The 27,243-nt window shown below is 41.1% G+C and overlaps 1 protein-coding gene across 1 annotated transcript in view; it reads left to right on the forward strand.

Annotated features, from left to right (window-relative positions):
- Window positions 1-27,243, forward strand: part of KIF26B (kinesin family member 26B) — a 295,352-nt gene that overhangs the window by 205 nt on the left and 267,904 nt on the right. Inside the window, exon 2 of the mRNA XM_065631902.1 lies at window positions 235-636. Within this exon, the coding sequence (XP_065487974.1) occupies window positions 235-636 (402 nt within the window). The remainder of the gene's footprint in view (window positions 1-234; window positions 637-27,243) is intronic.

Below are 27,243 nucleotides of genomic sequence, written 5' to 3' on the forward strand. Positions count from 1 at the left end.
TGTCCGCTGCCGTGCCGGAGCTGCCGTGCCGGAGCTCCCGCGTCCCTCGCCCGGCGGCTACCGGCGCCGCCGGCTATCGCTCCGCTCAAGTTCCGCGGTGCGGGGCGGCGGCTCTGGGCGACCCGCGGGGGTGGGCGAAGCGCGGAGGCCGCCGCGGGCGCGGAGCGTCCGGGCGAAACTTGCCGGCGCCGACGAGCCTCTCTGGCTGACCCGCTGCTCCTTCTCCCGCTCCAGGTGACCGACCCCTGCTCCCCCACCAAGCCCGCCGCCCCCTTCTCCCCCGAGAGCTGGTACCGGAAGGCGTACGAGGAGTCCCGGGCGGGGAGTCGCCCAGCCCCGGAGGGAGCCGGCTCTGCCCTGGGCTCCTCCGGCACCCCGTCCCCCGGCTCCGGCACCTCCTCGCCGGGCTCTTTCACCAGCTCTCCGGGACCCGCCTCGCCCGGCATCGGCACCAGCTCCCCTGGCTCGCTGGGCGGCTCTCCGGGCTTCGGCACCGGCTCTCCGGGCTCTGGCAGCGGCGGCGGCTCCTCGCCGGGCTCCGACCGCGGTGTCTGGTGCGAGCACTGCAACGCCCGCCTGGCGGAGCTGAAGAGGCAGGCGCTGAAGCTCCTCATCCCCGGGCCCGCCAACAGCAAGGTGAGCCGGGGGCCGGGGCGGAACGGGGGGACCCGTGTGCCGCTCGGCGCGGGCACCGCCAGCGCTGCGGAGTCGGAGCCGCCTGGGAGCGGCCCCCATGGCCGGTGGGGCTGCGGGCCGACTCCCCGCCACCTGCACTCCCCTCTGCTGCTGTCACCGCGAAGGGTTTTAGGGTTTATCTGGGTTTGCCCCTTCTTGGTCTTGTACTTTTTCCCATCCTCTCTCCCTGCTTCACGTGGAACAGGGTACCTCTGCCTGTGGAGGGCTGCCAGGCTTCAGGGGGGCCTCAAGCTTGCTTCTTGCCTCCTTCTTCCATTGCATTGAGGGTGGTTTTGTGTTATTTCCTGTGTACTTGTTCCCAGTGAGAGGAAAGCAAGGCTGGGAATGCCACATGGAAGTCATCGATCCCTTCCGCTTTTGCTCTCTTTGATCCCTTCAGGATGGACTTACAAAATATTCTGAGACTTGGCAGCCACCTTAGTGGTAAGGTATTTTTGGTCTGATGCCTGTGGTTTGTACTTCCATTGCGGGGCCAGGTGCAGCAGGAATCCTTCTGTAGCTCCAGGTTCAGATGAGGCATTGAAATGCTGTGTGAGTCCAAAGGTCACCCAGGGAGGTCATGGCAGACTATGGCCTTGAACCCAGATCTCCAGGGTCTCATCAACATAAGGACAACTTGGTTATGCTTCTCTGTAAGAGAAGCACTAGATTCCTTGCTCTGCCCTCTCTCCCCCGCCCCAATAAGGAGACTTTAAAATACTTGAAGCTGCTGGACCCTGAGTATTGGGTTGAATAAACCTGTGCCTAAAGAGCAAGCAAGTGTTTCTGAAGTCTGGCCTTAGGTTTTAAGAGCTGACTGATCATGGATAGCATTCAAAGTCTGCTTTTTGCCTCTGTTGGGGAATCTGGTACCTCCAAAGGCATACTCCTTATTTTTGTTTTGTTTGGCATGGTTTTTTGTTTTCCCTGTTTGTTGTGCATATAAAGATTAAGGCTAACAGCCTTAAAAGGGTGACCAGCAGCCCTTGGATGACCCCGTGCAACCAAAATAGTAAGCACTGGGCTCCTCCACAGCAACTCTGTGAGTGTTGTATTGTGAATGGGTCTACAGCTCCCACAATGTAATACAATGCAATTTTGTTTGCACTGTTGAGTCCAGGTGCTATCAAATGATAATATTTACTCTTCCACTTCAAAGAGTTTTCATTAGTGGTTACGATAAAGAGATATCATGGAAAAGAGCTGATTGCTGAGAATGGGTCCCTGGTGTTGCTGTTGTGTTCTATCCTCCGTTATTTATTTATGTGCCATGAGAGCAGGAGTTGGTGCTCTCTTGAACAAAAGACTAAAGGGCTTGTTGTTTCCTTGTCTCAAGAGCTGGCTTAACTGAGTTATTCATGAAAAAGAAAAGGTGGAACCACCAAAATTAATAGTCAATTTAACCATATTGATACATGGTTGATTACCTGGAAAGTGACATTGTACCAAAATCTTCACAGATTTCAGGCTGTGTGACTTGGCAGTCATTACCAGCTGTGGGTATAGGTGGGCAATTACTGATAAAGATATGGGAGCCATCAGAATAACTGAGATTAGGGTGGAGGGAGGATAAAACATAAACATCAAGACTCTGTATCCCTTGCACAGTGTTTGAAATGCATAGATTTTTGCAGTCGTGTAAAGATTTGTACAGACTTCCCTTATTGTAATAGTGGCAGTTATTGCCTATACTAGCCTTTCTGAGATGTTACCCTCATGTTACTGTTAATTGTTCTGTTGTTTGTGTAGCTTTGCTGATGGTGTTGTACAGGCCTGTCTTTATTCATGTCAGTAGTAAGCTTTACTTCTCCATTTTTTTTTATTTTTATATTTTTTAGCCTCCTTTTCAAACCTTCCAGTTGTGCAGTAGTGCCGTTTACAAAGCTGTTGTGCCTCCTTCCTTCCCCTTAAGTCCACAGAAGTAAGGTGGTCTTCGTGGGCTGTGGCGACCCTCTGCCCTATTCACTTTACTAAACAGTACTCGCAGACTCAATCCTGTTGAGGTACTCCAGCCTTTTGCATGTAGTTAGTTCCCTTCCACGGATGGGTGCTACCTGTCTGATATTTGCAGAAGCATTATTTTCTATCATACTTTCTGCTCGTTTACAACCATTAATAACTTTCTGGGCTTGCAATTTCTGCCTTCAGTAAACACTGCCCAGCACAGTGAGCCGTTAGTCTAGGTTGGGGGTGTCAAACTAATTTTCACTGGGCGCCACATCAGCCTCGCGGTTGCCTTCAAAGGGCTGAATGTAATTTTAGGACTGTATAAATGTAACTACTCCTACACCCTTGGTCGAGGTGATATAGGATACAAATATCTTGGCTAGTGCCATTGACTTCTTTGGATCGAGTATGCTATGCTGGTCTTGCAAGTTTGTTGTTGAGTCCCATGGGGTAGCCTTATCAGTGCCTGCCTGAGGACAGCAGGGTGTTGGTGTGGGCTCTGCCAGCTCAGCAGGGAGCTGCACTTGCAGGGTTGTGCCACCCTAATGCTCCTGGGCTGCCCTCTGAGGGTGAGATGTACAGGGTCTCCTGCAAGGACGTGGAAACTTGTCACGCATCTGGGGAAGAGTCTCTTCAGTTTGGATTGAGGCTGGAGACTATCATGCATGTAGCTGGTGTTTTTCAGGGTCCTGTGAGGTTTGCTTTTGATTGCAGCTATGGAAATAGTTTTTTGGGGGGCTGGAATTCATCCCGCCAAGGACTTCAGTGGAAGAAGGAGCAAAACACATTCCTGGTTCTGGGTATTCCATCAGAACTTGCAAAGCATCTTACAATTCAAGTCTGTGGTGCCCAGTAGGACACAGCTAATTGGTGCTATGCCTTTATTAGATACATTTTAAATCCTCTGTTTAATTGTTCAGTCGTCTTCTAGTTGGCTTGATCTAGCTGACTTAAACAATGTTTTTTGTTGGTGCTGTTGAAAACAGCCTAGAAATTTCATTAGCATTATAAATATGGTCTATGGCACCTGTTTCACATTTATACTGTGTTTAGAAATGCATATAACCCTGGGTATTGTGTATTGCAGAACAAGCAGAATATGAAGGTGTCTTGTGTTTTGACACATCTTGTAGCAGATATGTGAGCCTATATTGATGTTTTCTATGGTATATAATGTAAAGATTTGTGTATATCTGCAAACTGTAATAGTATACTTAATTGCTGCATAAACAGACCAGGCTTTATGCATGAAGCTATGTACTGAAGCTTTTCATTTGATACAGAAAAAGCCACACTTAACGTAGCGTAAACTACTTCTGACTAGCTCATTGTTAGTGTTGAGGTGCTGAGCTTTCAGTTTTAAATAGAAGCGTTCTCTCCTAGTACATCAATAGGATGAAAACTTGGTATTTGGTTTGGTTTTTTATTGGTATGTTTTTTTTCTTTTTTGTGAGGCACAAAGGTGAGGAATATATAATTATAGTTCCACTACTTTAACCATTTAAAATGCCAGGTTCCCTGCCAATTATAAAAAGAAAAATGGTAAAAGCTTGTTGTTACTTTTTCTTGTGTTGTGATACAGATGTGACTTAAAGATTTACAACAATTATCTACGTACAAGTGGTTAAGTTTTGTGAGAACGAAATCTTATTGCAACCTCCATGTGAAGCATGCTTGTAGGAAATGACTAGCACAAGTTGTCATTATAACTGCACATTGCAGTTTGCGGCTGAAAGAATCTTGGAGCGTTTGGTGGCCATTTTTTTGTGGGGTTTTCGTTACATTTGCATGATGATAAGGATTGTCTTGAATTTTTTTTTAATTTTAAGCTTTTTCTTGCACTATATTTTCAGAAGGGCATCAGACAAAGTTCTAGCATAGAAGTTTTTGGCATCACACTCCCTATTTGTTAGAATTTGTGTGAAATCTGATTGCCTTGAGTTCAAACCTCTGATATCCTCTGGCTTCAATGGAGCACTAACCTCGGAGGCATCTGATTAAAAAAAATCATTAATTGAAGAGTAGTTATATTTGTGTATCAAATTATATTGTGTGTAAGTAATCAATTGAATGCTAATAAGAATAGTCTCAAGATGGTGATTATAGATTTGTTAGTATGGGATTCCAAAAATCCTGAATACAGCCTTTAAACTGAGAGGTGATTTGAATGTGTAGACGTGAACAGCTGCTTGGGCATGTTGTGATTAGGTCAGGAAATAAGGATACTATTTTAAATGCTGGAGATGGATAGCACTGGTGGTGTTAGGTGGTTTATATTCTGGACTATGCCCTAGCTAAAAAGTCTGTGTTTCTGAATATCAGAATTGGGTAGATAGTGATGTAGCACAGTGTGTCTGTGAAGGGGGGAAGGGAAGGATTTGTATTGAGGGTACAGTTTTGTTTTTCTTTTTTTCCACATACTTACTGACAGTCTATCTCATTTTTGCTTGCATTTTGTTGAGTTTAGCCTTTTCTGTTTCAGAGATCTTGAGTAGTCAAAGACTTGACTAATAATTGTTAATAATGAAGAAAGCCTTGAAGCTGATCTAATGAAAAATAGGTTCCTGTAGCTTGTAGCTACTTTAGAAACATTCCCAGTAGAGACAGGACAGTAATGAACCCTTTCTCAGCTTAGCAAGTGGCAGAATAATGGAATTTCATTTCTGTCCAGACCTTTAATTTGTGAACAAGCACGGCCAGTCTGTATGGTGACTTAATTCACTGTGCAAAAATCTCACGCACCTAATCATTTCATCCCAACTCATTGTAATGCAGATAGGATTATTGCATTAGAAATGTGATTTTAAATAGCCTGAGGCAGTAATTTGTCAGCATTTGGAAGGATTAACTCCATTAAAGTTTAGGCAACAACAACCATTCTTTTGTGTTGCATCACAGGTCACAATATCAAACATTTAACATAACTCATCTGCGGATCTTCTTACAATTGTATGTTTCCTGGCAAGTTGGGAAACCACAGGCTACTTTGGTTGCCCTGGAATTACAGCTGCTTACAGAGGTCCAGGGGAGGCAATTGGATATGCCTTCACCTCTGACGAATTAATATAAACTCTCTTCTCAGAGCAGCTGGAAGTCTTGCTGCTGCAATCCATGGTGTCAATGTGTGACGTGATATAAATATCTCTTTTAAGCTTGCAAATGTCTTTGAGGTAAAGATGAAGATACCATATATTAAAGACTGCTTTTTAGGAAGCTGTCAAAACTGTTAGTTCTGCAGCTTTCTTCATGGGATCAAAAAGGCATACCATTACTGAGTGCCCTGGAAATTAGGAACAGGCCTATAATTATATTTAGTGAATTGAGACTGGTGTTTTTCCTGTCAGAAAAGAAAATAATTCTGGAGACCATAGACAGAGCTGTTGTTGGGGAGGGAGGAAGTATTGACACTTTATCTGAAGTAAATCTCTAGGGAAGAGCAATTTTTTGATCAAATTAGAGGTTTTTTTACAGAGGTTTGGCTGCGCATCTGAAAACATTGTGTTCAGAAATAAACAGTCAGTGCTTAGTCTGTAGCCGGCCTCTTCATGCCAGTCTAGTATTAAGTGACAAAGTTCCTTCAAGATGCTTTATACATGCCATGAATGCTGCACTGATATCTAAAATCACCTTGTGTCTTTAGATAGTCTTATTATTTTCTTAGAAGTAAATGTGGCAACACTTGTACCAGTCTTGTATAACAAGCATAGGATTTTGTCTATGACTTTGGAGAGGGAGGAGGAAGAAAGGTAGTCTATGCTGAATTCCCCAGACACTCTTAGAACAACATGTTACATGATAACCAGTACGGACCATGGACTTGTAATGGGATTCACGCCTGCATCAGCAGATTATTAGAACAGTGCAGTGCTCTGTATGTAGGGTTGAAAGACATTTGCAGTTTTGCCACATCAGCAGCACATAGCCTTTGACATCATATAATTGGGGTGATTCCAAGCACTGAACTTGCCGCCCGCCACTGCAATAAACTTGACTGTCATGCTCTACATAATGATGTGGTAGGAACTGCAGCGTTTTGTGACATGCGGTCCGCGTGTCAAAAGCGTGAGAGATGTCCTAAGTTAAATTGCTAGCTTAGATCTTAGCAAAGTGTCATGCTGTAGCTTGAGAAGCATGCATGTTAATAAAATGTGAGGAATACAAGCATGTGGACTTCCTTTCTCCGTTTGATAAATACTGTTTCCCCTCAAATAAGAGTCTTATATTAATTTTTGCTTCAAAACATATTACTTTCTTTACATGTGTAGCTGCCTGGACACTATTTAAACTGACTTTTTAATGAACTGTAACAAGGGTTTATTTTTGGAGTAGGGCTTATATATTGAGCATCCTCAAAAATCCTGAAGAGTCATGCTAGGGCTTATTTTTGGGATAGATCTTATTTTCGGGAAGACGGGGTAAACTGTTGCTGATGCTGCAGTTCAAGAACTATCCCTGATTGCAGAAAAGCAGGTTGCATGTTGACTTTGAATTAGGCAAGCTATGGTATATAACAACATGCTGATAAACAAAGTAGTATCCCAAGAGTGGGAAGCTCTAAAAGTGTTTTCCATAGTCTTTCCCATTATTGGACCAAATTTTGGTTGCACTGTGACACTGATGTAAGTCACAACAGTTAATTAAGGTATTGCTCTTCTGGAAAGCAATGGTAAAGTAATAATTGCAAGCAGTCTGCTGCAGTCACACACTGAAATACTGCTTTTCTTTGGAAGCTTCAGCTGCACATTTGAAAGACATGGCAATGTTTCATCCAACAGTTTCTGTTAACACGGTGTAGTCATTGGAGCAAGGTTGTTTTAGATAATCATACCATGGCTGCATCCTTGTTCATAGGTTTATAGAACTCAAATCCCCAGTGACTTATGTTGCCCAGTTTTATTTTGAGTTGCATTCTATGCAACCTTCTTAACATTAAACCAGGGTTTAAAATAAAATAACTGTGAGCATAATGAAGCTGCTAAGAACCGTGTTTAGATCTTTGGTTTTGAAACCTGAAATATATAATCAGACACCTTCTTGGTACAGTTGTAATATCTTGTAACATCCACAACCAGAATATGCATTTGCTTATGCTGCTTTTGCTTCTCCTCTTCAGATGATATAGTATAGCTTAGTAATGTTTTGATGAGAGCATTTTTTGAGCTTTTTTCCAAGTAAATGTGCAGACCAATGCAAGACACTTAATAGGGCAGGGGAATGTTGACTGGACTGTCCTGAACTTGGGATGGAGGCTGTTCAAAAGATCCTGCAAGAAATGTCAAATATTGAAAACTTTCCCTTGATTAACTTGAACTACTGCTGGTTACTTATAAAAAGAGCAAAGAAGCGGGGACGGAGAGAGCAGAGCTCTGGATCTGAACCCTGTCAGTCTAGTGACATACGTGGAATTGACTCTGGTGATGGGATTCTGACTTGAGTGAGATGAGTGGGATTTCTTTTAGGCCACAGCTCTGTCTGTTACATACCTCTAACCAGAGAATCCTTGCATGCATTTGAAGCAGCAGACACACTGCTCAGGCTGAGCAGGGCTTGGAGATCCTGGCCCCTTCTGGGTTTGCCAGTGTGCCTTTTCTTTCTCCTCTCTGTATGAGGGTTGTAAGTTAGCATCCCTGCAGGTTTCCTGCGTGAGTACACATTGGTTGCTCCCTGCTTCAGTTCTTATCAAAATGATAGCTAGTTCAAATGCTTCCAGTAGCACTGCTTTCTAAACTTGGTTCTTTTGATTGAAAGGTGAGGGAGTGACTAGATGTGCTATTACAACAGCAGATGTGAGGAGGTACCTGAGAAAGGTACTGATGAGAGCAGTACAATGCAGCCAACCATAACCTCAGCTGTAACTAGTACAGAATATAGGGATTACTTTTTAATTGCTTTATGGAAGAGAAAGTAAAGGAAAATATGATAGGAGCTATACAAAAGAATTACTTCTAAGAAACTGGTGTGTTCAATTGCAGTTTGGATTTTTGTTATGGTATCAGAATTCAATGTATTTTATTTGAAATAATAGAGTGTAGTAAGGCTGTTAAAAGCTACTTACCATTCCAAGATTGATGTGCTGCTTAAAATTTTTTTTCATCTTCAACTGTGTTTAGCTGTCACTAAGACCTATTCAGTTCAATCTGTACTATTAAATCATATAGTTTATGGCTGATCTTGCATTTCTTGTGTATTTTAAAATATTCTGTGTTTTGTAGGAGAGAAGTAAAAAGATTGCAGTCTGAAGAAACCTTCAGACTGACTTCCTCATCTCCTCTTCTCAGCTTTGCTCTGAAACTGTATTCAGTAGTAGTCTCTGTGCACAAAACAAAAAAAAATTAAAACAAGATTGCCAAGGAAGTTCAGTTTGAGAGAACTGAGGGAACTGATGGGGTATTAAATTGCTTTCATCATGAATTATACACCAAGTCCAAAGCTTTCCTCTCCTCAGAAGGAACTGAACTCCTCTAGATTCACATAAGGAAACCCTGCATTGGTATAAGAATTTTGTGTAGTGTATTTAAACTTGTCCTGCCTTCCTATAAAACAAAGTAGGGCTGAGTCTGCTCACTTTGTTGCCCTACAAGTAGGAGACCTTAACTTATAGGCCCTATGGTATCAGCTGTGTTAGTGGCTGATCAATTATATTATTCAGTGGATTTGATGGTTCAGGGAAAGAGCATCAAATGCCTTTAAAAAATTATTTTATTCTAGTAAAAAAAAATACTGCAATCCAATGTGAGCGTGGTTCTGGGAAATATTTGAAATTCCTTGCTGGTGGTGTGTGTCAGAGGAACTGTGTGTGCTGGAGGGAAGGATATCTGTGTCCAGTGCTATATGACTGATGTAAAGCCTCCATCCAGCTCTAGTGTCTCTAGGAAAATCTTAAACTATGAATACATTCTAGTTTGGCTTCCAAATTACCTTCAAGTAGAACTTGCTTTGTATGTATTTAGATTTTTGCAAACATATTTCAACCTGCAGATTTTCTGTGACCTATTAATAACAAACTTCTACTAACTTTTATTTCACCATGCCTCCTAAATCATAGATATTTTGACGTGATCATTTATTTGCACCTCAGTATTCACAACATCTTCTCTATTCCATGGACTTGCACGGGAACAAAATTCTATTAATACTCATGTGAATGTTTGAGGAAAAGCAAATGAAAGGAAACTTTGACATCCACCACATAAATATTTTCTTTTTCTGAAGAAAAAAGTGAAAATTCACAGTGGTTTGTAGGTTTCAACTTTGTTCAGAACTGTCTGAGCAGACCCACCTCAGCAGTGGAATTAATTTTCCTCAAGTTATGTGTGTTTCTTTTCCTCTTTCTCTCCCATGCTCCTAATTAACTGAACATAAATGAGGATTTGGGAATACAACCCATCAATTTCTGTGGGCTGCTGTGTGGTTCTGTTGGGAATTGCCCATTCCTTTTATCACAGGTGTACTGAAGATGTGAAAGAGATTCCTGCAGTGCTGAAGATGATGGTCACTCTGGAGCCCTTTGCTAAAAGTGGTGCAGAACTTGGCCTTTGCCTGGTTGTGTCCTGGCTCCTGGAAGAGTCACTTTGGCAAACTTCTGTTCTTACCAAAGCCAAATTTGGACTCGGTTACATATGAAGTGACTCAGGAGACTGGGTTTCTGCCTTCTAACTGAGAGCCAGAATGATTGTATGCTGCTGTTTCAATTGAACAGTTTTCTGTGCCTCTCAGATGAACCCCTGACCTGCAAAGCGCCAAATGCTGAAAGAATTACCTGTTTACTCCATCCACCTGATGGACTCCAGCAGAAAACCTAGTGGGCAATAAGGCAGTCTTGGCTTTAGGCAGATGCCAAACAGCAAGAATAGAAGTCATTACTCTTCATTTCTCTATTAGTTTCACTGCTCATTTAATAGTGCTGGGCAAAGAAAAACATTAATATCCTATTCAGCAGCCAAATGCACTAAATTGGGAGTTGCGACTCTTGTGTTTTCCTCTTTTCTAATGGGTATCATTAAAATTTAACAAGTCATCTAAATTGTGTTAGTATTCCCAGGGTTAATATTGCTGAAATTGCTGGCAGTGTTCCCACAGGAAGAGTTAACAGTGGTGGGGGCTGTGGCTGGCATTTGTTGCTCAGAGGGAGGTGTTGGGACTGGAGAAACCCTGGTACCAGAAAGGTATAACGAAGTCTTTGGCGACAGGGGCATTTGCAATACACATGCATATTCTTTCCTATTCACCTTTCCCTTGTCACTCCCTCCCCTGTTTTCTCTCCCCACTAGTCCTCAAGCTGTCATTTCAGCTCATACTTGTTAGACTTCTAATGGAAATTCTTGACAATAGGCCTGCATACATGTGAACCTAGAAGGAAAGCATACTAGTGTGCTAGTTGGTGTTAGTGTCAGATTTGAGAGATTGTTAGACCATAGATGGCTTTTACTGGAGGTCGAGAAGGCTAACAAAGTGGGAGATGCAATTAAAATGGTATTTGTTAGAGGGGAATAGCTAGCTGTCTGGGCAGACTGAACATGGGGAAATGATGAGTAGCTGGAAGGCCATTAGCAATGGCTTTGTAAGCAGCTCTGCAGCATAGGTGGTAAGCCTAAATCCAGAGCTGCTCTTTTAGCATGCCTAATAAGACTTCCTTTTTTTCCTGTGTGTCAAATCGATTTTTGAATAATGGATTTGACAAAAATTCTGTGGATTTTGGCTTAGAGGGGAGAAAGAAGTTATGGTGAGTGGGGTGGGGGAGAGAAGAAACTGGCTTAAGGGAGCTTTGGGCACACTCTCCCATCACTATGAAAACAAAGCTCTGCAAGATTTTGCAGAGTTGGTTTTAGTTAAGTCATTTATCCAGTGTTCCTGCAAAGAGGCTATTTGATGAATATGACATGGGACAGGCAGCTAATTTAAATGCCTTCTAATTTTAAATGAACAGTTGGAGTCTAGTTCTTCTAAGTTCTTGATGAGAGCTCTGATATTTAAAAAAATCTTTTCGGAATTGCTTTCCCAACTGCAATAATCTGTAATTGTTAGAAGTATCTGATCACATCTGTCCTTTAGCCTTTTCTTGACCGGTGAACTTTTGGGTGTTTGGCTTTAACATCATCAACCACTTTCAAAGTTGCAAGGGCTGGGAGTAGGCACTTACAGCAAATCAGCCTATGTCCTAAAGGACATAAACTGCTAGGAGAACAGGAAAGGCATACTGAGGAGAAGTATAGGGCTTTGAGAGGAAGAAGATGGGCTATAGAGATAGAAATGAAGGGTGCCTTGGTTGGTCCAGGCAATGAAGGAACAGTGCTTCCATGGGAAAAGTGGCACACTGGGGAAACAGGGTGAAATGTGTGATAAAGCAGTGATCTTATAAGGCTGAGCTCACTGCTGGTGTCTTTAAAACTTTACAGAAATATTTCATATGAAGTGTATGTGTGGTTGTGATGGTGTATGTGTGTTGTGTGGTGGTTTGTTGTGTGGTTTGTGGTGTGTGTGGTGTGTTGTGTGTTTTTTTTTTTTTTTTTTAAAAAGCCATCCCTATTGCTCCCCTTGCCCAATAAACACCAGCAAGCAGCCAGAAGGGTAGAAGACAGTTACACCAAACTTGCCTTTGGTTTAATGCACTTCAGTATTTTTTCATTCTGAAATCAGGTTTTCCAAAGACTAAGGTACAGGTGCAACCTGTGATCTAAGGTTGTAACTGGATTTTCTTTCTTGCATCTCATTCATTTGTTTCTCTTTTGTTTACCAGTCACAAGGACCTGTATGTTCCATACTGTCAATTTGAGACTTGGTATAAAATAGGGGCTCACCTCATTGCACTGACGATGTCACCCAACATAGCAAATAAATGACATATTTTAGTGTTCCAGCAATATGGTAGAACTTGATGTTCTGGAGCATAGTTAGACCTCTGAAGGTAAAAAATGTTTAATTTCCAGATTAATTTTAATTCTTGTAGTGTTGATCTTACTAATTCTGTGTTATGATTATACTGGGTGCTCTGAGGCCATGCTATTAAGTGGTAGCACTTGCTCCAAATACTTCAAAAGCAGAACAGAAAAGACTTAAGGTGTGAGAGGAGAGCTAAAAGTGGGGGAGTATACAGGAGGGCTGAATGCACTGGCACTGATGGCTCTAAATGAAGCACTTTACAGACTGAAGTGCTTTAAATTGCCAACCTTCTTTGTCAGTCCTAGTTACTTGGTTCTTTTAGCTTGGTCTGCCACTGTCTTGCCTGTTTAGTATTCCACTTAAGTATAACAAGAGATGAAACATCCAAGGTGCCTGTATCCTCCAGGAGTCAGCTCTGCTGATGTGAAGACTTGTGTTCGCTGTTTATAAGCAATGAGCTAAACAGGGGTATAAAGAGGAGGGGGAGAAGGGGAAGGAACCCTGTTGTGACTTTTCTTAATTTGCTGTTCGTTTTATCAGGAAAGGAAATAAATTCTGTCCCTTTCCTACTCCAAACACATGCACTTTGGATAATAGGAATCGTTTCAATAAACACACACTGCTAAGGCCCAGATAAGGGCTATTTCTGTGCCTGAAATACCAAGAACCAGAGCGTGCTATGTGGGAAGCTGGTATGGAATGCTGCCGAGGAAGCAGTGTGTAGTAATGTGCATGGGTGACACTGATAAATGGCTCCTCTAAGCAAGCATCTGCAGCAAATTGTCAGACTGAGACTTCCCAGCATACCCTGGACCTCTGCATGAATGAAATCTCTGTTGTGCCATTATTTACCTACCTCCATATGAAATGAGAGGATAGGATTCATTGCCTCAGTGCAGCTTTTATGAGTTTGCTCTCTTTATATACATATATGTATATATGTGTATGTATTTCTTTTTCTGCATTGCTTTCTGCAGCAATAGCTACAGAACTCCCTGTATCCTCTCACTGATCAGCCATCCAGCTTTTTGAAATGGGACAAAATGGCTTTCACGCTTAAAGGCAGGTCTTTTAATTCTGGAAACCTAAAATGAGATGTGTTCTATGCATTCTGTTCTTTGGCTTGGCACACATATAATTAAGGTAAGGAATAAGCATGGCTTAGTTTTTGTTGTTTTATTTTGTTGTAGTTGTTTTAGTAGAGGCTGTGGTAGCTGGGAAAGAAAAGGGAAAGGTCTTTGATTATTTTCCTTTTTGAAGAATCATGATTACTGTCTTCAAAAAGCAGTGAGACAGTCTGCAAATCTATGTTGCACTGAAGCCTCTCGTGTTTTCCTTGTTACCACTGGACATCACTGATGCATGAAAAGCGTTGAACTTGCTCTTTGCCTTTCTTCAATATGGTGGTGGTTTTTTTTTTTTTTACTACTTTGAGGCTGTTTTCTAGAACAGCTTATTGAAACTGAAACTCTGGTAATTTAAACTTTGATGGAAAGGTCTCTTGAGAGCAGGGTAGAATTTCTGGCCAACCTAGAAAAAACCCAATGTCTGGTAGTTAGCATATACTCCCAGTACATGAAGATCCATGTAAGTTCCCTGCTCTTCTTAATTCCAGACAATATGACAAACCTCAGGCCTCTGAGAAATGAACCTCTGTGGGTTTAGCTGCAAGAATATAAAATGGTAACCTCTGACAGAGCAGCAGAAAGGTAACACTGTGTGTCAGGGCAGGAGGACTTGCCATGCACACATAGCTTAGCTACCGGATTACACTAACAAGCACCTTAGCCAAAGTTTGTCTTCACTGACAATGTAAAGAAATCCAACAGGGGGTCTGGGTGCAGCTGGCGTGTGGATATATGTCCTGTCCCACTACCCTGCTGTGGTGTTGATGGCTGCAGCTGCCTGCTCCACCTTGCTGCTGCAGCTCTTAAATTGTTGCTTGACTGTTGGAGCCCTCAGCTGCTTGCTGTCTTAGCCTTAGCCCTCAGGCTATTTCTGTCTGTCTTGCTGGCTTTTAGTAAAAAGCTCTAATATTTGTTTGCTTGTGATGTGGAATGGGACTTTCCCCACGGAATTTTCCATAGGAAAAGACCTTTTTTAAAACACTCAGTAGAAGAGGATGGATGCTTACAGAGGTAGAGTCAAGTGGTTTGTAACACTTAGATGCTTGTGGAAGTAACAGGACTTCACGTAGTTGCAAATATTCCCATCAATGTGCCCATTACTGGAATGCATGTGTAGATCTTGGTAAAATGTTTGATTCTTCTGCTTTTACACGTGACAAGAGGAGATGTAGAGCAACTTTGTGAACCAACTGGTTGTATAAAACAGAGTCCAGGTTTCTTATATGCTTGTGCTGTTGACTAATGGGCTTTTTTCTTTCTTGCTAATGTTGCCCATCGCATTCTGCAGCAGCTCTTGTATGCTGGCTCAGCATTGGCTCTTCTGACTCTGTATAGAGAGGAAGAAGAGAGTTGTGGTTTGCATTTCAAAGCTGTTGGCCTTAAAGGGATTGGAATATGGCAGTTGAATATACTGTAACTAATTACCCAGTTATGACAAAAAGTCTTTTAGAAAGACCTTGACTTCTGATTCTCTGATTGGTACCAGACACTGGCTGTTAGTTTAACCAAAAAAAAAAAAAAAAAGAAAAAAAAAAAAAGGAAGAAATTGCTAACGGGGCCGGGTGTTTTTCTGTGACACTTTTTTTTTTTTTAAAGAGACTGTTTATTAATTCTCTTTTTTCTTCCTACCTTGGACAGTTCATATCTATGAATAATTTAATTGTCCTTGGCTGTCTGCTGTTGTGAATGGCACACTGTTAGGTGTTCTGTATTCATGTGGTATTTGTTAATGTTTATTTGGTATTCTGTCTGCCTCTCTGCCTTTCCAGAGATCAAATGGATGATGCAAGGCTTGACAACATATAAATGCTATTAAACTGTATCTGAAAGAGCAGAAAGGGAGCCTTTGTCACTTCATTAGTTAGAACATTAATTGGAGTAGATTGTTCGGTGTTCTTCTCACCAGCGGAGAAGTAAATATTTATGAAAGGATTTTTCTACTTTTTGAAGTTTGTCTTGAGCATATGTCTAGAATTTATAAGTAACAATTTGTACTGGCTTATATAGTCTATCAAATGTGTTCCCCTCTGTGTTTCCTATCTCTAGACATTATTTGCTACTGTCATTACTTAGCAGGTTTAAACTGCAGAAATACTAGTTTTCAGATTTTAATTCTTTTCCTCATCATTGAGACTCGTATTGCTTTAGCTGCTCTTGTTGTGATACTTGTCAAGCAAAGCATCTGTAACTTTTCTCAGATTACATCCTTTCTGATCCAAACATAAGCATCATTATTAGTATTCCAAACATTTATTTAGATCCTGTCTGTAATTCTCATGACCCTCAGGTTGAGACTCTGAGAACACCGAGCAGAAAGCACGCTCCAAGCTACTTTTCTTGTCTGCAGTTTTGCCAGGTGAATGGGAAACCAGGCTAATGCTTTACCACAATTTTATAGAGTGATCTCAGGCACGAATGTCCCATCTGAGAAAGCTTCATCCTTCAGAAAAAAAACATACTAAGAACAAGAAATAATGACGTTTGCTATCATGGGTAAATCTCTTAATGCCTGCTTTCCTGCTGGCTGTTACATTAATAGTAACTTTTTAAGGCAACATTGAAGTTTTTAATCATCCACAATTAAAGAGTGAGTGTATGCTGTTGCTATAACGGCCTCCACTTTTGTAGATATTTTGGCCAAGTTCCTCAGTGCCTCTCAGGTGCTGTGTATCTTCTTGTGGTGCCTACCAGAGTCTGCCACACGTTGCTAGGCTTCATAAAACTGTTGCGTAGCCCTGTAGGCAGCAGAGAGGCTTTTGAAGTGCTTCTGATGCTGGGTGCAGCTAATGCAGAGGAGGGTAACTTTCTATGAAGCTGACCCTGCTGTTGCTGGACAGCTGTACTGCAGGTACGTGATTGCTTTGCTTGGCTGATGCCTTTGGAGTCCAGTCCTGTAGCTCTTGTTTCTGGCTGTCAGTCAAGCGGTTGTGGGTTCTGAGAGTGGGCATCAGCTCTGCAATGTCTCTCGGGGCAGGTCTGTTTGGAGACACTATTCTCACCATGGGCAGCACTGGATGTGCTGCCTCTTTGTCTGTGGAATGGCTTGTTAGGTTGCCTTTAATTTGAACCATCTGTGGCAACCTGCACACTCTGTTATGATACCGTTTTATGTCAGAGCTCCAGTGGCATGCTGTGAGTGAGCTGGTGACCAGCACAGGAATTAAGGTAGAAAATCCACTGGAAAAATATTGAAGTGCGTGTACAAATAACAGGAAAATAATTATGTTCATTGCAAACTGTATGTCCTGCACCAGACTTCATCTTTGCTTTTATTCCTGCAACCGTAGTGACTCTGAAATTACAGGGTGTAAAAGGAGGGTTGAAATGTATCTGTAGTTGTTCCAGTGTTTGTTAGATGCCTCCCCTGTGTTGGGTGAAGCAGTATTGAGTTTGTGCTTCCCTTCATCATTGTCTGTTAAAGGATCCTGTTGGGCAGACTAAGGCTTGTTAGAGCACCCAAACATGGAGTTGCTAATTGGTTACAGCCCTGTGCTTTCTTTACATACAGCTGTTCTCTTCCTGGAACCAACAAACACACTGTATACCTCTTTCCTTAAAAAAACACTTCTGTGCTGTTCAAACCTCTCTACCCCCTTTTCTGCTCTCTCTTGATAACTTTCTTTTCCCTAACTAGTGACTCACCTGAATAGGATTGCTGCTGGCTCTGTGATTATAGCAATTAACTCTAACCCTAAGGAAGTGGTTTGCTCTGTTGCCTGGCAGCCAAGGTCTACAGGAGCTGGTAAAACAGAATGGATCAGACTTTTCCTGCATTTTGGTCTTGTTATTGATTAGCAAGGAAAGCAACTTACTGTGAAAGATCCGGTCAATTTTCAGGTTGGCTAAGATATTTCAAAATCTGTTGCCTTGTTTTTCAGAACTGCTGTGAATTCCTTAGAACTTCTAGCTAACAGCAAAGACTTTGGTAGTTCTGTAAACAAGGCTTCTTAAGCCTAGCTTAAAGGAATTGAGAACTACAATTGAAATCACTGTCATAACAATTTTTTCTTCTGCATGTTACACTTGATCTTATAGTAGTGTTTAGCCAAGCCTTAGTGTTGTCTTTTATTTGGTGGTAGAGAATAATGAAAATATAGTTTTAAGTGAAGTTAGGGCCTTGAGAATTCACTATTGTCTTTAGCAAGCTTGCTCACACATTAATAATTAAAAGCAGATGTGTAAGCAAGGGCCTTGAACACTGAACAAAATGGGAGTGAGCAGTGCATATGTTGGTATCCCAAAGCAGGCCTCACTCTGGGTACCAGGTGTTATCAAAGAGCACCTCTCAACTAGCATCAGAGGTGATAATGTGAACAAGCTGTCTGAATTGGGGTGACATGGCACAATTAAATCTTTATAGGGCTAACTGCAGCCTGCTGAATTAGCTGCATGAGAGGAAAGGTAGGTCTGCCTACAAACAAACATGGGGCTAATAGAGCTACAATTTGTTTTTGTACTCTCATTGCCCCTTTTAATCATTCTTTTACCAAATGTCAGCACAGATGGAAAATTAAAACCAAGCTCAGCAATCCAATTCCGTGGAATTGGAAAGGTGCGTGATACACCCATGCAGCTTCCCTGGGCTGGAGTGCTGCCAGGCTTGATAAGTAGATGTTTTAGGTTGGAAGGAACTCCTGGAAGTTACCTAGTCCAGCCTCCTTTTCAAAGCAGGGTGGACTTCAGTGTTAGATCAGCTTGTTCTAGACTTTGTGTAGTGAAATTATGAGCATCTCCAAGGTAAGAGATTGCACAGCCTCTCTGAGCTCCTGTTGCCTTGCTTCTGCAGTCCTGTCCTCCCAAGTGCCTTGTCTCTTGTGTCAGCAGTTACTTGTCTGACCCCATGGTGAGCTTGTTGGGAAGCTAACCTGGCAAAACCAATCCCTTGCCCAAACTCGTACTAGAAAAACGGGGATCAATGTGTGAAATGTTACTCAGTAAATCAGACCTCATTTTGCCTATGTTTTCCTTCAGTCTGGAGGTATTTGTGTTTTCTAGAGCCAAATATCTACACCTAGCTGAGTGATTAAGGCATGAACTGCTCATCTGACATCAGAATATTTGTAAACACTATGACTACATATAGCTGCAGGCAAATTATCTCCTTTTTTTTTTTACCTACAGTTTATGACTGCATGATGAAAAAATGTACTCATAAATAAAAGAAAAAATAAGCTAGTCTTTTCAGATATGACGGCCTTAGTTATTACAATTCTGCTAGCATTCCCCATATTTTTTTTTGGTAGATGATAGAAAAATAGGCAGAGATAACAATTTCATTAACAGATTGCTTACCAGTAGAATTAATCTGAAAGCAGTGAATGTAGTATGGCAGTGCAAGAAGACAGACAAGTATGGTATTGACAGTAGTAACAGTAGTGAATTTAGACTTGTGTGGCCATGAGTGACCACTTACAGTGACAAATAGTGGATTAAATAGCATCTAATTGAAGAAGGCCTATAGGGAGGGGAAAGGTGCTTGAAAATCATAAATGCATCTTGCAGACATCTATGTTCCGGGAAAAGATGTGATTTAACCTTGCTGAGACTGAGGTGTTTGGGCTGGGCTGTCCTGGTGCCTGTCTCCTTAACAGTCAGTCCAATACAGAAAGCTTTTCCAGAACTGTACAACATGGAGATCTTCCACCTTGAGCTGTTTTACCTAAGTGGCGAAACGGTATATACTGGAGGGTGCGCTGACTGTGTGAGGGGGTGTGACACCGAGTGCATGGGGCTCTTCTCAGTTCTGTGTTTCTGGTCAGCACAGCCAGTGAGCTGCTAAGCTCCTCTGAGACATCCCTTATGCTTCAGTATTCTCCTTTGTCCCTGCCATGCTATGGCTATAAGTGAAGAAGAATATCTGCATTGCAACAGAACACATTCATATTTGAGTGCTTGCAATTATAACAAATTCAGCACTATTTCAGCACCATTTCTTAATCTGCAGTCACTGAAAGTTTCTGCCTTATCCCTCTGGTGTTCAGTAAGGCTAAAATCTGCAAGGTCTGAATTGCTGACTAGAAAGTATCAATGGCTCAGCAATTTATGTTCGAAATATGAATGGACATGTATTGTGATAGTTGAGGGCTTTTTGTTAGAGCACCATGAGATTTATTTAGCTCATCTACATTTTAATTATAGGGGAGTTACTGAAAAAAAACCCCCACTATTAGCCACAAAATAACACATTCTGGTAATACCAGTTTTTCCCTGGGTTGTGAGTTTATTGTGGGATACCACTGCACTTCTCAAAATTATATCCTGGGCACTTTGCTGTGCTTCAAAAGTTAATTTTGTTATAGCTCTCCAGTAGCCACACACATTAAGCTGATCTTGTGGTCCTGTAGGCTAGGATTTCTCTGCTGAAGCTCATGGTGTTCCACTGATACACAGAGTAGATAGGAAGTGAAATTGGATTTCCATCCTGTTGTGGTTGTTGTGCTGCTAATTCACTTTTCAGTCGTGGTGGATAAAAAGAACTACTTGCAAGTTCCCTGACTGTGACTACTGATCATACTTTGGGGTTTCCTACAAATACAGGGCTGTTTCTACCTGTTAGAGGTATTTCAACAAGTTCAAGGAATCTTAGGACTAGAGTAAACATTGCTCTTTCTCTTGTGTCATCCACTGCCCTTTTGTTAACACTTCTGCCCCATACACCCGGTCACTGTGTCTCAGTCCTTTTTGGAATTGTAGCTAGTAGTATTTTTTACAAGGTTACAAAAACAAAAAGTTCCTTTGCAGAAACTTCTTGGCAAAAATAAACCCATACCACTAATTGTCAAATTTTAAAGAGATAGTGGGACTAATCTCAGACCTGGGAGTCCGACATGGAGCAAGTGTGCTTTTGAATTCTCATGATGCTGAGCTTGTTCTACCCCTGTCCCCTAGGAGCAAATCTTACTGCAGCTGCCTCTTGGACCCATATAGTAACTATGGACTGGTTAGGTAGAAATGAGCTCAGACAATAGCTTTCCCTCTCTGAGTGGAGGTGGGTGTGCCTGCAGTGGTGGGAGCACTGATGACGTGGCAGAATATGGGTGCTAGATGCCAATTTTCTGCTTGGGCAAATCCGCTACAGGCTGGTCACCTGGGTATGCTGGCAGAATCAAATAGTGGCATTCTGTTTCCACAGATGGCTACTGTCCTGCCCTTTGTGAGCTTGGCAAGTGTGCATGATGGAAAGGGGGGGAAAAAACCCAATTTTTTCATTGCCATCAATTTCTAATGTCCTCTGAGCTGCCTACTTGTACCAATGAGAATTATACTTAATAGGAACCTTCCTGTGTTCAGACAGTAAATTATTCAAAATGCATTAAGACTTTTAATATCTGGACTTAGTTCCTGTAATAAATACCTTAGTTCAGTTTTGAAAATACACTTCAACAATTCACAAGTATTAATTAATTATCCTCCAGTCTTTCATGTGCCCTGGGGAATATATGACTAGAGATCAAAGGTATGGAGGAGTGAAATGGCTTGTCACAGTCACAAGGAGCCTGACAGTTAGATTCCCAGGACCTATGTTTTAATGACAAAAAGCAATGTGGCACAGTGAATTGTTGCTAACCTTCTATGTGGAAGATGGAATTAACTTTCTTGCAGTAGCACAGACAAATCATATGGCCTTGAACAGACTAGGCTACCTAAAAGTTATTTTTACCTTTGCTCCTTTGCCTGGATTCCTTTCGCTCTTTACTAAGACTGTAATTCTCACTGGGAAAAAGCTGTCCATCTTTGTACAGTGCATGGCATAAGGGATCTTGATTTTTATTTTATTTTTAGTTTAGTTTTTTTTGGCTGTTGCCTCCAAGTGCTACCAAAATATAAAACACAAAACAAATGTGGAAACAGATTTTCTATGTGTTGTTTCTTTCAGGTTTTACTTTCTTTAATGTACTTTTGCATTGTTACTTAAGCTCTGTGGAAGTCCATAATACTCTAGATTGCAGTAAAGCAATCTACATACCTGAACACAAAATGACTTTGTCCAGTCTTGTTGCTGCTGTTTTACAAATTAAATGCTCAAACAGCATTCTCTTCCACCCTCTCTCACTTGCCTTCCTCTTATTTGGGATTACAGAAGAATCAGGTAGATTCTGTATTGCTAGTCCTGCTCTGCATTTTTTTTTCCACACTGGCAAATTAACCTTGACTGTAATTTACTGCTGGACCAGGACAGACTCCAGCCTACTGTATCCTTTAAAGAAAGAAGTGTGTGTTAATGTCACAGACACATCTTCTCTCTAAAGACTCTGTAATTTTAAGCAGCCTGGCTGTCTGTGTAATGCTTGCTGACACTCAGAACTTTGTCTTCTAATTGTAGCAGGGGAAAATACAACCCTTGCCAGTCAGTGGTGGGTCAATGGAGAGCAAAGGCAGTAATCAATCCAAGGCCTAATTAAAGGCAGTGGTGCCAGGAAATGATAGGGAATTCAACAGCCTGACACTCAAACTTCCCTAATTGGACCAGTGTTGTTTATAACTGCCCTGTGCCCTGCTCCATATTGCCCCAGCTATGATAGCAGCATCTTGCCCTGTGTTTAGTGTTTTGCTTTGCTATTGAGTTCAAGGTAGAGATGGACAGAGGGATCCGTTAGTAGTGGTTTCTGTAGCTTTATACTCTTTCACTTCACTTTTTGTAAACCTCAGTTACTGAATGATGGTTATAAGCAAGTTGATATTATTTTTTTTAGGTATACTCTCTTATAAAAAGAGATAGTATGGCTAAGAGGAACACGTCAGGGCTATTGCTGTTCTTATGAAATGAGAGAGCAAATAAGGGTGATGGTACTTCTGGATGGAGAGGATGACTCTGGTTCATTAACAATTTCATTTGAAGTGTTGTGGTTTCTCCTTTATGAAATTGAAAGGAACTCCCTCTGAAGAACTTCAGGCCAGAAGATGAGCTTAAGCAGCAAGTATTTGTGACCAAGAAAAAAAAAAAAACTTTTAAATCACATAGCTGTGTGATAAAGTGTAGCAGTTGCCACAGGAATCTGAGAAAAATCCTGCAAACTGGTTAGGAGTTCTCTGTAAGTGTAAATAAAATAAATATCTGTTAGCTTGAGCTGTGCAATATGTTCTAGTTAAATAACATTTAACTAAAGTTCTGTCATTTATGCAGGAAGGGATCCTGCAGAGCATCTTAGGTGCAGAAAAGAAATCCTGATGGAGTCTCCAGTAGCTTGGCAGAGAAATGTGTTTTGAGCATCAGATTGTGTGGTACTTCTGTGGAAGATTTCCCCTCCCACACTTGGTATTTTACAGTCTATTGGAGACTTCTGTACAATAGTGAGAAATAGTTAATTATTTCTGAATTTCATGTTGAGAAAAAAATGCTCGGGAATAAAGTGGAATTAGTGTCTGGAAAAGAATGGCAAGATTTAACTTTTTTTTTTGACATGAAGATCTACAGTTTGGGTCATGGAGAAGACTTTGAGTCGTAAATCACAATGTGACAAAGAAGAATATGTAGTTCATAGCCCCATTCAGGATTTGATTCTGAATTTTTGCAACTGTATCACTTTTTTAATTCCCTCCTCAGCTATACAATGTCATAGTACAAGCTAGTCAACTATAGGCAATTTAATAGACTTCAATGGAATGTTGGTCACATAACATATACCAAAATATTTTTGAAGGGCTGGGCCATAAGCTAGTCTGTGGCATTAGACAGAAGCCTCCCTGTGTGCTAGCTGCCCATCAGTATCAGTGCAACATATGCCCATTCAGTTTGCTTAGTAATGCAAATGCCATGTATAGTGGAGACAGAAATGTTTCCCTGTAAGTGTAAGTTGAGATATTTTTGTTTTCTTTTCAGAGAAATTGCAGGAATATAACCACATCTATCTAGTTACTCGCTGACATAGTTAAGTGAGCTACCCCTATGACTCTTATTCCCAGGTATTTTTTAATTGAGAGTTGGGTATCACTGAGTAAAGGGATTCTTCACTGTGAAATGGTAAGACCATTATAAAACAGTATTTAAAATAGAGAGAAATGCAAGGTACTGTATTAGTGTTAACTTTTAAAATCCCAGAGCCATAAAATGTTTCAAGAAGAATTTAATTTTGTAGGTAGGTGACACAGATCTGAGGGAACTAGATAGTCTCTAGATACAAATGAAACCAAATCTCTAGTCTTTCTGTCATGTACACCACAGCTGGCTTCAGAATGAGTTCTGTAGATGAAAGGATATTGAAGGAAGCACTGAATAACTTTTTTTTTTTCCTGGTGACAACTGGTGGTGATGACACTTCTAAGCACTTTTAAATTATGTAAATCTTAAAGCAACAGAGCAATTCTTACCTGTATCAGCAAATTTGAACAGAGTTTTTTCTAATCACAATAATGAAAGTTAATCCAAGTTTGAACTTCAAACCATTTGCAGAATAACTAATAAAACACAACTAATGAGTTGGCTTTCTGTACATGTCGGAAACAGTGTTTCTTTGTATGTTACTTTAAAAACTTGGAAATGTCTCAGTTGCCTCTTACAAGAGGTGTGGAAAACTCTCCACAGACTTGCCTGTCTCCGAAGCTGCCCAGCCTCCTGCAAATTATGTACCTTGCAGAGAAGCATTATTAATTTCAGTGGACTGGCCTGTGGCACAGTCTGAATCTGTTTATAATCTTTCAGCACTCTGATATTGCCTGCACCCCTAACAAGAAGGATCAGAGGCATGCAGAGGGGGAGGGAGTGACCCACATTTCAGAGCAATAAGTACTTTGAAAAAAGAACAGCAACTGCTTCCTCTTGAACCTCTACCATTTAACTCAGTCTAGTGGTACAGGAATTTTACCATTTTTCACAAGTAAAAAGTTTGAAGAAACAGATCTAATCAAACAGTTCTTAAGAAATGGGATGCAGGTATTTTGGATCTACAAGGTGTTCTGATGCACTAAGTTCTTGTTCAGATCCCTTTCCTAAAGAAGAATAAAGAATTGGGAGGAGGGGAAACCAACCCCAAAAGGTAATGAAATTGTAATGTTGTATTCTAAGCTGTAAAAGGCTGGTGCATCATTATTTATCATAGACTGAGTTTATTAGTATCTTTTTTTGTGCTCTAATAGGCCGTGCACTGGGGCTTAATAGCATATTTGTGCTGCAAACAAGATATTAAGCTACAGATCTAGCTGAGCAGCAAGTTTCTTTGAGTAGAAGGACCAGCTAAATTCAGGACTCTTTCTAGCAGGTCACTACTACACCTCTGCTTCTATCTGGCAAGTTAAGTTTTTCCCAGTCTCATTCTGTTTTTCTTTAGCGCAGTGTGTAGCAGATGGATTTGAATCACAAAGTTGGCTGATGTACCTGATGTACTATACAGACTGCAGTGTGAGACACCTGTTTGTCTAAATTCTCCTAAACTTGGTGCAGAGAATAATGCTGACCAGCTGAAGACAAGATAAGTAGTTTTTTACATAGACTTTAGAGGATTTGTCAACTGCAAGTAGAGAATTTTCTCTCACTTTTGAGTGGATAGCATACTACAATTGCAACTGAGTTTCTCTGATGCAGTGGTTCAAATGCATACATATTATGATTAGTGCTTGTTATAACATTTAAATGTGAATTAAATCAGAAAGCCTCCTGATGGAGTGATGATTTGTCATCAGTAGTCTGCATCCAAGAGTCATGCACAGTATTTATTTGATGGCTGTTATGGTTTTGTGGCATCAGGAAGACCTGTTGTTGCAAAGAGACCATATTGCTTTCTCCTGTTGCAAGGAGTCACCAGTTGCACTTCAAATTGCACTTTGACTGTTTACATGAAAGGTTTATGTTGCAACTGAATTTTCCATGGGCCACTGGCTGTTTACCCCTTTTCTGGCCCTGAGTGCAACTGGGCAAGTGAGAAGTTTTCAGTGGTGCAATGTGTTGGGTGAAATACAGCACAGGACCAAGACCTTTGCATGCCAGGACTTCATGCTGGACTTACATGTTGGAATGACATTCACACAGGGCTATTAACTTATGCCTACTTTCTTCTGAAATTTTATTTTTAAACTGGCATAACTGCCAAAATTGGTATCTTCTTTCTTGTGTGTATTCAGATTTCCACTACATGCATCCTAACCTGTAGCCATTGCTGAGCTTTCAATATCTTCTGATTCTAATAACGTTTCTCCTTTTGTGTTTGTCATTAAAATCAGTATTTGTTGACACCTAGCCAGCATTCAAAGCTGAAGTTCATGGGTGTGAGTTATGAACACTTGCTGTCTGTCAGACACAGTGGGGCATTAATTAAAGGGAAATGACAGACTCCTTAACAATGTTGTTATATTTTCAAGGCCAAGCTTTGTTATGTAGCCTGTTACATGAGATCATGTCATATTCTTAATAGGGTAGGCTAGGAGTAGAAAAAATACAGCTCATAGAAATTGTTTATGAAAGTTTGTACACAACGTCATGTTCTTTTTTGCTTCATTAGTACTGGTTGTCTCCTGCTGTGTTTTACCTTTTCATGCCTCAGACTCTATTGTGTTGGCTGTTGTATTTCATTATTGCATCTCATGCTAAATGTTAAGCATCTGTGGAAAGCAGGGTCCTATTATGGTGTGCACTGTGTACACAAAAGAAAGGATAGCTCTCTGCTCTTAAACAGTAGCAACAACATTGAAACTAATCAGAAAGTCTGAGGGTGCTGCTCTGAGTATTTATGCTCTTGCTTGTAGCATGGGAATACTGATTAATCATGTTACGTCAGTGGCTGTCCGCCTAGTCAGCTTTCTGTTCTGAAATATTAGGGTTACATTTCTAACACTACTAAATGCTGTGCAGCCCCAGAAAAGGGGTTATCAAACCCAGCATATGGTGTCTCTCTATGTTTCTGGAGCATGCAAGATGACCTCTTGAAGGATTTTAGGGTTGAGACAATGAGACAGGGATGCGAGTTTCACTGACTTGCCATGTAACTCTTTGCAAATACCAATGCCCAAGTTTCACTGTCTGAAGTGCCACAAGCAAAAGACCCGTTATACAAGGGTCCTGGGAAACGTTAGTACTTTTACATTTTCTACAGAAATCTTCAGGTGAAAGATGTCATAAGACTTCAATGTGCTGTGGTTAAACAGTATTATCACTTTAACTTATCACCACAATTGTTAACAGCCTAAATGGATTTGATGTTTAAGTCACGATGAATAATTTGGCATAGTAATAAAAAAAAAAAAATCAATTCTAAGTTGCAAACTGTAAACACAGCTGCTTATTCTGCTTTTATTGCAGAAGCAAGTGAGAGAGAAAATGCCATTATGTTGGTATAAACTTTCCCACAAAGTCCCTGAACTTTCAACAGGTAAGGCACTGGAAAGAAAGAAAATGTTCCCTCAAACATCTCCACTTCTTTTCCTCTAAGGCAGCTGTTTTTATGATCATTAGGAAATTTTAGCCTGCAAGGTTATTCACCACCTGGATCATTATAACACTATAGCCTTTAGGATGTTTCTACATAAAGCCAAAAGGAGGTAACTTTGGTAAATGGCCTATAATTCTAGGTCTCTTACATCTTTCACCCTCCCCTGTGCTTAGTGCTCTATTCTGTGGACACAGCTGGAGAGAAGCCATTGGACTGAGAAAACAAAAGCGGTAAAATGCGAAAGCAGCGTAACAACC

The sequence above is a fragment of the Caloenas nicobarica genome, chromosome 3 (assembly GCF_036013445.1).
Source record: "Caloenas nicobarica isolate bCalNic1 chromosome 3, bCalNic1.hap1, whole genome shotgun sequence".
NCBI lineage: Eukaryota > Metazoa > Chordata > Aves > Columbiformes > Columbidae > Caloenas > Caloenas nicobarica.